Genomic DNA, 10752 nt, shown 5'->3' with positions numbered 1-10752 from the left:
GTCAGCTCTTTTTAAAATCATGGCTTCCATGCCATGGAAGCTGCTAGGTGCTTAGTTTTATTAAAACTTGCCCACCAGTAGATGCTGTTGAGCACAAAAATTGTAGTTATATGCTAGCTTAGCCTTTTGTACACGAAAGCACTCAACTTGAATGCTTCCAGATCTTCAGTTTTAAGTTGTCAGTCTTTCTCCTACCTATTCCTCTGTTCACATGTGTTTCTTATGCACACTGGTGAATCATCCTCCCCTGACATTCACTTACTCTTCAGCCCTCCTTAATCTCACCGATTCATAAAAGTTTAGGGCTGGAAGGGACCTTGTGAGATCATCGGGCCTAGCCCCACCTACCCTGGGCAGGAAAGACTGCTGGGGTCAAATAACCCCAGCAAGGTGTGCATCCAGTCTCCTTTTGAAGATCTCAATACCCTAACTTGTACCCATCTGTTCAGTCAGTCTTGTTCGTCCTATCAGTTATCCCCTACACACAACATATATCAATTTTCTTTTCTAAATTCATATGTACTTCTCCTTTCCTATCCAGTCTGTTACCTCCAGGGATCCTACTTTTGCCTGGTAAAAAAAAAAAAAAAATCACAAATTCTCTGATTAAAAAACCCCCAAATCCATGATTAAAGTAAAAGCCCCTCCCACAGCCCCCCCTGGCCTGGTGGTGCCCCTCGCTCCTGTCCCCTCAGCCCTACTGGTACCCCTCACCCCCCACCCGCAGCTCCTGCTCCCCTAGCCCTGCTGGAGGGGGCTCCCAGCTGACAGGCCTATGGAGCCAGAGGCCCAGGTCCACAGCCCCCTGCCCCTGGCAGGAGGCGGCAGCAGCAGCACAGGGTTGTGCTCAGGGGGCACGGGCAGCATGGAGCTCTCAGCAGCAGGCAGCTTCCTGTGCAGCTCTGCCGTTCCCTGCAGCACCGGGGTGGTACATGCTGGGCTGCGGAGTCTCCAGGGAAGGGAGCATGAGCCTGAAGCAGTCAGTGCACAGCCCTGCCTGGCATGTACATATGGTCCCCCCGGGAGCGTGCGCGGTGGCAGGGAGCAGCCTGCCCTGCCTCCACCCCACATGTACACTGGCTGTTCCAGTTGCCATGCCACTTCCTCAGTGCCTATAGAACAGGTGGGCAAAGTCTGGCCTGTGGGCCAACTGGCAGTTGGGCTCTTTCCCAGCAGCCCCTGCCCATATGGCTGGGGCCGGTCTCCATGGACACCCCAGCTACAGCTGCGCTGTGATAGCGCCAGGCTGGTGTTGCCATGGAGACTGGCCTCAGCCACACTGGCAAGGCAGAGCCATGATCCACAGCCTGCATGCTCCAGGCAGAGGCGCGCAAGCAGTGGATCGTGGGTCTGTCCCAGCTCAGGATCACGCTGTCACCACTGCAAGGAGCTGGGGCAGAGCTGCGATCTGCTGCCTGTGCATCCTGCTTGGAGCTTGCAGGCTGTAGATTGCAACTCTGCCATGGCCCTGGACCAAGCTGCCCCTGCCACAAAATCCCAGCAGCTCCGGAGCAGCCCCTTGCCCTGCCCTGCCGCATGCCCTGCTACTGTGGCTGGGGCAAGTCTCTGTGGCAACACCAACCTTGCTCTCGCAGCACAGTTGCAGCTGGGGTGTCCATGGAGACCCACCCCAGCCATGCGTGCAGGGGCTGCTGGAAAATGGAGTTTGGCTGCCAGCCAGATCCACCATTTTGTCCATCCCTGCTATAAAAGAAGAAAAAAGTTCTGTTATACTACTTCACACACTTGATGGAGGTAACCAGGACTGCTGATATCTCTGACCCTGCCAGGGAGGAGGATAGAGAAGAAGAAATTTCATTTTTTCCTTTTTAACCATAAAGAACTGGGTGGGAGAAAGGCGCCATACATAGGTTTGAGAAGCCCCACTTGCCAGGCCTTGGTACAATACAAACCAGCTTGAGAAAACAAGGTTACATATTTCTAAGTAAATAAACTACAAAAATAAATAGAACATTACAAATATTGATGCTGCAGCTGGTATAAGAGCATCTGCTGCCAAACACAGTTGGGAGGAGGTGGAAAAGAAGCTGCTGTTTCTTAGTTAAGCAGCAGAGTAAGTGGAGGAGATGTAATAAATATGTATATAAACATATTGAGCAGATTGTAGTTCCTCAGTTTCATTTGAGCCTGAAAAAAATATTTTAAATGTTTACTAGTTTATACCATTTAAAATATATGAAAATTTATTGTTATAACATTTCCCTTAAATGTGAGCTGTTTGCTAACGAAGCTTGTAAAAAGAAATATAGCACCCTTCTTCTCCCCCCCCCCAAAAAAAAAAAACCCCAAAACAAAATAACTTACTTTGCATAAGCACCTTAAAGATTATATTAGACATAAAGGAATTGATTGTTACAGTCAAGTATGGATAATTTCCTGCTCTTAATGGGTAATTACTTAAATGCCTATAATAGTTCAAAATGTTCATTTTTAACATAATCAAGAAACAGTCTAAAGCTTTAAAATGTGTGTTGTAATATTTGAAAAGGCATACTGTCTGAGCAAACAAAGTACTTAATTTTCTTTATTTTCTGTAGGACAACAAAAGTCATCGTAGGAAAAGGAAGAAGACTGATCGTGATGATGGGCCTTTATCATCCGAGTCCTTATCAGAATCAGATCATACAGAGGAGGTCAGTGTAGGGGGGGAAAAAACCTACACTCCAGATAACAAAAAATAGTAACTGGCTGTTTAGTAACAGCCCTCATTAAGTCCTGTTCATTGCAATTCTTGCCATTCAGATTATTTTGAATAATTTTGCTTTAGTTAAAATCTGTTTCTGACTTCTAACTGTTAAACAACTGTTTCTGAATACCATTGGATTCAGTAATCTCATGCTAGGTGTTTGACATTAAATCAGTTAAAACAGTGATTGTCAACTGGGGGTACACATACTCCAAGGGGTACTTTAAAAAGTCATAGGGGACATGCAGAACAAATGAGAAAAAATTACTAGATGCACACTGATATATCGGTCCCATTTTGGATGGGCACCGATTATAAGGAAAAATGACAGTATCGGCAATTGGCTTTTTTTGGCTGATATGGCAGATAATGTGGTCAAAAAATGCCCTGTGCATGCGCTCAACCACAGTGCAGCATGCAGGCAGTCAGAACTGTAGCCTGGCAGTGTGGACAGCAGCCAGATCCGGCTGGTAAGTCTGTTGTGAGGGAAGCGGCATGAGGGGAGGAAAGATTGAGGCCTCTGTGGTGAGGGAGGGAGTGGGGCTGGGACAGGCAGGGGCTGCATAGCTGGGGCAGGGTGCGGAACGAAGCTGCGGCTTGTCCTGGGGGTGGGGTGGCTTGCACTGCTACATGCACCCCAGAAAGGCATGGGAGGGCACGAGCCCCTAGATCTGCATGTGGGGTGAGGTTGGGCTGCTGCTGTGGGCTGGGGACAGGCACGGCGCCAGGCTCTTCCCGGCGGGGAGGGGCTAGGCCAGGCTGTGCTTGTGGCAGGCAGTGCTAGAAGGGGGAGGTCAGGGGGGCTATAATGAATTTTGGGGTGGCTGCAGCTCTTTCCCCCCCCGTAGTCCCCCTCCTAGTACTGCTGCCACCTGCCCCAAGCACAGCCTGGTTCATCCCTCCTGTCGGGAAGACCCCAGAGCCGCCTCATCCTGCAACAGTAGCCCACCCCTGCCCTGCACAGATCCAGGGGCATGCACCTCCCTGCCCTCCCGGGGCGCACGTAGCAGCAGGAGCCACCTTCCCTCTGCACCCGCCCCAGAGAAGCTGCTTGCAGCTCAGTCCCGTGCTCTGCCCTGGCTGTGCAGCCTCTGCCCCAGCCCCACTCCCTCCCTCACCACTGGGGGCCTCCATCTGCCCCTTCCCCCACAACAGACTTACCAGCCCAAACTGTTGTGGCATAACTCTGATGTATATATTTCATGCATATATTAATAATGCATTTACCGTTAATTAGTGTAGCCTTCTATCACATAATTGGTAGCGTTAAAAACAAGAAAAAATATAAAGGGGTATATGAGCTGAAACTTTGAAAGAGAAGGGGTACACTTTTTTTAAAAGGTTGAAACCCCCTGAGTTAAGAGTCTGTTCTTTCAGTAGTATTCTGGCACAGAACAGGCAGATTTTTAGCTGATTTCTGTTAATGTTATTTATCTCTAGACATTGAGTAAATTTCCAGCATAGCTTAAAAAAAATCAAGAGGGCCAAACTTACTTTATAACTTAAGTAGCTGAAGTTGAGATACTTTTTTTGTATAGAATTCTAGAATATGTGAGGCTATTCAGTCTATTGTGATATTATTAATTTTTTTTATACGCAGTTTAATAATTTTGCAGGCATCCAAATGATGGTTTCCTGCTGTGCTGTTAGACATTAGTAGACAGACATTAAGCTTTTTTTAAAAAGCACTGTGAGAATTCCAGAAACGGGGGTTATAGGGTAGTGCATATTCTAGAAAATAAAACTGGTATCTAGTGTTTCTTCATATGGCTGCAACACTATACTGTATCATATTGTGCCATCATCCATTTGTATGTTCCAAGTTCAAGCTATTTTACTTACTGTTTTTTTTAAAATACTGCTTACCATTAAAGGTTTTTTGGGGATTTATTTTTTAGGTACAAGTAAAAAAGAAAAAAAACAGTGACGAAAGGGAAAAGGCAATGGCAAGTATCTTTTCTGTTAAAGTGATTTTAGGAAATGTCTAAATACTATACATTTACTTATGAATTTCACTTGTATCAGACAGTACAATTTACATCATCAGCACAGTATATGTTATGGTAAATGCTGATCTCATGTACACAAATGTAAATTCAGAAAAACTACTGGCATCTAGAAGTTCCTTTGCCTTTATGTTAATGTAACTGAGAAAAGAATTTGGCCCTGTATTTTATCTGAAGAGATGTTTGGGCAGAAAAGTTATTTTGACTAGATGCTGTAAACATCAAATATATTATTTTTTTTATGTCTACATTATCAACATGGAACTTTAAGCTCCATTGATACATGTGGTATACATCCTGCTTCATAATATGCAGGGTAAATTCTGGGTTGTACTGGTCAGCAGTGCAGAACTAACTGACGAGGAGGAAGGCCAGCAATCAGAATTGCTTTAAGCTACTTCAGCAGCTCTGAAGGCAACCATGCTTTCTGCCCTACCAGCCCTTGGAAGTCAGGCTAATTACACTAGTTAATAATTACCAATTATATTACTAAATAAAACTAACTGCATTGGTTTTCCCCAGCCTACCCTATGAACTGTTCAGTCTCCCCAATGCTACATTAAGAATCCTCATCCTGGCGCATGACTTTGACAGGCTTTAAAGAGGATCCTCTGAAAGGAAGTCACCATTGGCCAGATGAAACATGTTTGGCATCCCTTTAGTGCCTTGTGTCCCTTCTATATAGTTAAAAGGGACTGGAGTCAGGATGAGCATCTCACCCTTGTGGCACATAATAATTTATTTATAAGTATATAATGCATTTTCTTACTGTACAGTTAATAATGTCTGGTTGATTCAGTATATACTCTTTTTCCATGCCTGAAGCTACAAATTTTCTGGATTCAAGCTTCTAGTCAGCCACAAGGCTATTAGAATTGGAGGCTGAGTTTTTTTCTTTGGATGAAACGTATACAGGTAATCCTCAGACTTATGACGCAATTGATTCCTGAAAACGGCGTCTTAAATTGAAACATTGCAACTCGGAGCCAATTTTCCCATAAGAACAATGTTATAAATGGGGGATTGGTTTCTTTACCACGCTCGACACAGCTGCCTCCAGCTGGTTAGTCTGTTGTGGTGGGGGGACAGATCAACGTGCCTGCAACGAAGGAGGGATTGGGGTTGGGGCTGGGGCAAAAGCTGCCCAGCTGGGGTGGCATGGGGAGGGGGTGGGCAGCTCCCGCTGCTGTGGGTCGTCGGTCTGGGAGTTGCTCGTTTGGCAGTTCATCTGGCGGCACTCACTGCTGCTCCCGCCACCAGTCTGGAAGGACATTGGAGGGGCGGGGGGTATGCCTCCGGATCTGCATGGGGCGGGCAGGGCCAAGGCTGCACCAGGCTGCACTCTGGGTGGAAGGCAGAAGGCATTGAGAGCCTGAGCTATGCCCTCCTGCCACTTGCGTAGCTGGGGTGGGACAGAGCCATTGCATTGCCTATGGACAAGCAGTGCGCAGTGGCCAGAGCCACCCCGGCCCCCCTGCGCCTCCTGGACAAACTGCAGCTTTGCCTTGCCCCTACTGGGCATGGGGGGGTGTGCCCCTGGATTGGGGCGTGGCAAGCAAGGTTTATGGGGGGGCTGCAGGCACCCTAAAATTCACCATAGCCCTGGCCCTGCGCAGTTCCAGGGGCACAAGCACCCCAATGTCCTGCCGCCACTGTCCCTGCCAGGGTGGGGCAGGGCCAGGAGGCAGGGGGATCCCAGGACAGCTCCAGCTGCTGCACGCCACTTGTTCGGTGGCAGTGCAGTGGCTCTGCACTGCCCCAGCTGGGTGAGCAGCAGGAGGACACCGCTGGCCCAGAGCACAGCCCCAGCCCTGCCTGCACCACACAGATCTGGGGGCATATGCCCCCCCATGCCCTCCCAGACGGGCAACACACAGTGGCAGGAGCTATCTCACCCCCTCCCTGTGCCGCGCCCCCCCCCGGGCAGCCCCTATCCCAGCCCCAATCCCTCTTTCTCTGTGGGAGCATTGATCTGCCCCACCCACGCCTCACCACAACAGACTTACCAGCTGGAGGCAGCTGTGTCCAGTATCGTAAAGTCAAAACCCTGGGGGGACCTTGAAACTGTTGTAATTTACAACGGTCGTAGGTGCCATTTGTCATAACTCAAACAGTCATAAGTCGAGGACTGCCTGTATAGCATACATTAGGTTACTATCATAGATTCATAGATGCTAGGGTCGGAAGGGACCTCAATAGATCATCAAGTCCGACCCCCAAGATATTGAAGAGTATCGGTCCAAGGACCGAGCCCTGCGGGACCCCACTGCCCACACTCTTCTAGGTCGATACCGACCCATCCACTACGACTCTCTAGGTGCAACCCTCTAGCCAATTTGCCACCCACTGGACTGTGTAGTCATCTAAGTCACAGCCTCTTAACTTGTTTACCAGTATGGTGTGGGATACCTTATCGAAGGCCTTCCCGAAGTCTAAGTATACAACATCAACCCCTACTCCTGCGTCCAGGCATTTTATAACCTGGTCATAAAAAGAGATTAGATTAGTCAGGCATGATCTACCTGCTACAAACCTGTGCTGGTTTCCCCTCAGCATAATTTGTCCTGCCGGACTCTCGCAAATGTGAGCCTTGATAATTTTTTCGAAGACTTTGGCTAGGATGGAGGTGAGACTGACGCCTATAGTTGCCTGGGTCCTCCTTCCTCCCCTTCTTGAAAATGGAGACCACATTGGCCCTTTTCCAGTCCTCCGGGACCTGGCCCGTGCGCCACGAATGTTCAAATATTACCGCCAGTGGTTGTGCAATGACGTCAGCCAGTGCCTTCAGTACCCTCGGATGGAGCTCATCTGGGCCTGCCGACTTAAACGCATCCAGTTCCTCCAAGTGACTCTGCACCATCTCAGGGTCTACGCATGGCAGTCTGGTATCCATAAGCTATGTATCAATGTAGCTTAACGTATTCATCGTTCTTATTGCATAACATAGGACCTGGTCTTGTATGCCTCACTTAGGAAGAATTCCTAATGAAATTCTGCCTAAGTATAGGAGGATTGTTCACTTAACGTTGTATATTATGGTGCTGAGAACACTAACATCAGGGTCTGACCCTGCTGCCTTTGCTTTAGCAACTGTGTTTTTTTTGTCTGAGTTTGTTACCCCAAATTAAGGTGCAAATATTGGAAGTCAAAACTTAATACAGTTTAACTGAGTTTGTCATAAACAGAAAATCAGCTGAAATATAATTAATGAATAAATAGATAATTGTGGTAACATAGGGCTTCTTTTCCACTCTCGCATATGTGAGATGCCATTGTTTCTCAAGTGGTTAGTTTACTGATTTCTCAAATTCATGAAGCATTACTGTGACTTACAAGATAAGGAAGCAAATGGTACTGACTATTTCACACCTCTTGGGAAATCAGAATGAGCTAAATTTGAAAACAATAATATTCCATCTTTTTGTAATGCTTTGCATTGTCTTCTTTCCTGCTTTGTAATGTTATTGTATCATTGATATTTATATTTTTATAGTAATCTTATTGTAAATGATTTTGTATGAAACTCCATAAACGCACCTGTGCCTCTTCATTACATTATTTTTTTAATTGACTTTAACTCATAAAATAACTTCCATTATTTAACTGTTTTTAAGGATAAAACGAAAAAGAGAAAGAAGCACAAGAAACATGGTAAAAAGAAGAAAAAGAAGACTGCTGGTTCAAATTCAGATTCTGAATAACATTTAGAAGTACAAGAATACCTTTTCAACAAAAGTGCAATGACTAAAGGAAACTTCAACTGTGAAATTATAGCAAACTTTACCAAACTGCATGAATTTTCCTGTGTTTTAGAAATACTCCTAATCTCTCAATAGCTGGACAGATGCTGCTGCGCCAGAAAAGACCATTGTTATTGCCTGCTGCTTAATACATGGGGTACAGCATTTTTTTAATTCCAGTAGCCAGCGCTAGATATTTGAAATCATAAAAGATGATGGTTCAGCTGATATGTAAAATATTGGAAAATAAGTGAAACTTTTTAGATACAAAAAGTAGTGTTTTAAACTCTCTAATTTTTAAACCAGCAGAAACATAATCCAGGATTCATCCTGAAGATGAATTTAATTCAATGGAGCTGTTGAAAGTTAGTGACTGATGTTTCTTTTGAAATGGGAATATAATGGTAACATTCTTAAACATGTTACTTTTGTAGAAATGTTTACTGTACTTCTGTCCTTTTTATTTTTTTATGTTGAGGGGGGAGCTACTATTTTGACTAGTTGAATAGGGTGCCTTTGATCTTTCTAAATCCCAGCTACTTTAATCAGTACAGCAACTATGCTTCCTCGGGAGGTCAGAACTACTGTCAGCAAGCTGTTCCTGAATAAGCAATTCTGGGCTTCTAGCATGTGCTTCGGCATTAAGCAAGAGCAGTGACATTTTGCAGCATAACTAACATGCAAAAATCAAGGAATTTACCTCCACTTTGAATTATGCTGAATACTGTGTTACTAAATATGCATTACATCATTTAAAGTAATTTTGAATTTTGTTGAATATCTTTGGCAAACACTGGTAGTTTTTTTTCTTTTTGCCTTGCCATTAAGATACTTAGAATTATTTTGCATGTTTGTACCATTTTTTTTAAATTAACAATATAGAGGTATTCATTTGTAACCAGTGATTATTTTTTTATGAATTTGTTCCAGGTGCAGAGTTTCATGTATGTATTTACTTATTCTTATAGTTCATTGTTGTGTTTGAGTGCACATTTGCTGAAAATTATTTAGCATGTAAAAAGCAGGGTTTTGATATTTAAACAGCTTCATATTGAAGCTGATTTTACTCTAGGCAAGTTCAGTGACAGACCTGTTATGCGGCTGTGTCTTGTTATATACAACTACTGCCAGATTCTCAGTAAAGATACCATTTAAAAATTTTGTCTTTATATTTTTGTGCTACAGAATTGTAGGGTATTAACATAAATTGTCTAGGCTAATTTACTTGCATTAGCAGCTATTTCATAAACAAATAGAAAAATGTTGATAAAATAGCAAATACACACTCAAAATCCAAAAATAATCCTTAGGTTTTCTTCTTATAGATGAAGTTCTTTCTCTCTTTCAGTGAAATCCCTATTGCTGGTTCTGTTCTTGCCTTTCAAGAGTAGGAAAAAATGTGAATAAAGATCCACATATTACCCTAAGTACAAATGCTATGTACTAACAATGAAAAGTTTAATACTTTAAAGCCAAACATTTAATTACCCCAACATTTTAATATCTCCTGTTAAATGATTAATAATTTGCAATCCATAAACAAAAAGTGGTGAGGGAGACTGGGAAGGAGTAATATTTTACTAGTGTTCTGTCAAATACGTTTCTCTTCAAGCAGGTGATTGAAATGTTCTGGTTTTGTCTTAAAATGCAGACTCTCTATCACTGCTAATAATGTCTTAGAAATAAAATTATAGTCACCTAGGTTTGAAAACTGACAATTTCTACAATTATTAGGTCATTATTGGGAAAGAAGTCAAAGAATGGTAGAATGATCATTTTATTTCTCTTTTTTTTTTTTTAAATCACTGGTTTAAATCAGCTTTGAGGCTTTGAAAAACTATTGTGAAAATTGCGCTATTACAACTTTGAATTAATTACATTATAAATACTGCAAATGGAAAGATCATATTTGAATTTTACACAACTGCTAGAGGCAAAAAATATGTATCATTGAAAACAAGTGTGCAGATGCTACCAACACACAAGCAAATACATAATGTTACTCACACAAATAGTCTCATTTACTTAAGCTTCCTAGACGTGCTTTCAATACAGCATGGACAAAAATGTTTGCAGCATCAAGGTCTTATATTGTATATATTTCTTAAAAACATTTAGTGGCATAAAATTGTTGTCACTTCAAAACCAAATTGCTTTAGTATTTAACACTGAAAAACTCTGATTTTTTTTCGTCCATAAATAAATCTATTGTGAGCTACATGCACACACACAGATGTGTGTACACAATAATATGTGTGTGTATTAAAATATCCTCCCCGCCTCCCAAAACATAGGACCT

At 43.5% G+C, this 10752-nt stretch overlaps 1 protein-coding gene across 1 annotated transcript in view; it reads left to right on the top strand.

Annotated features, from left to right (window-relative positions):
• The window catches only part of FAM133B (family with sequence similarity 133 member B), a 20450-nt gene extending 9930 nt beyond the window's left edge, over positions 1 to 10520 (top strand). Inside the window, exons 8-10 of the mRNA XM_014525330.2 lie at positions 2559 to 2654; positions 4606 to 4653; positions 8328 to 10520. Coding sequence (XP_014380816.1) covers positions 2559 to 2654; positions 4606 to 4653; positions 8328 to 8414 — 231 coding nt within the window. The 3' untranslated portion in view covers positions 8415 to 10520. The remainder of the gene's footprint in view (positions 1 to 2558; positions 2655 to 4605; positions 4654 to 8327) is intronic.
• Positions 10521 to 10752: the final 232 nt, after the last annotated feature.

Source organism: Alligator sinensis, unplaced genomic scaffold (assembly GCF_000455745.1).
Source record: "Alligator sinensis unplaced genomic scaffold, ASM45574v1 scaffold1011_1, whole genome shotgun sequence".
In the NCBI taxonomy this organism is placed as follows: Eukaryota; Metazoa; Chordata; order Crocodylia; family Alligatoridae; genus Alligator; species Alligator sinensis.
The sequence above is the reverse complement of the archived record's forward strand: the minus strand, read 5'-3'. Positions and strand labels throughout refer to the sequence as shown.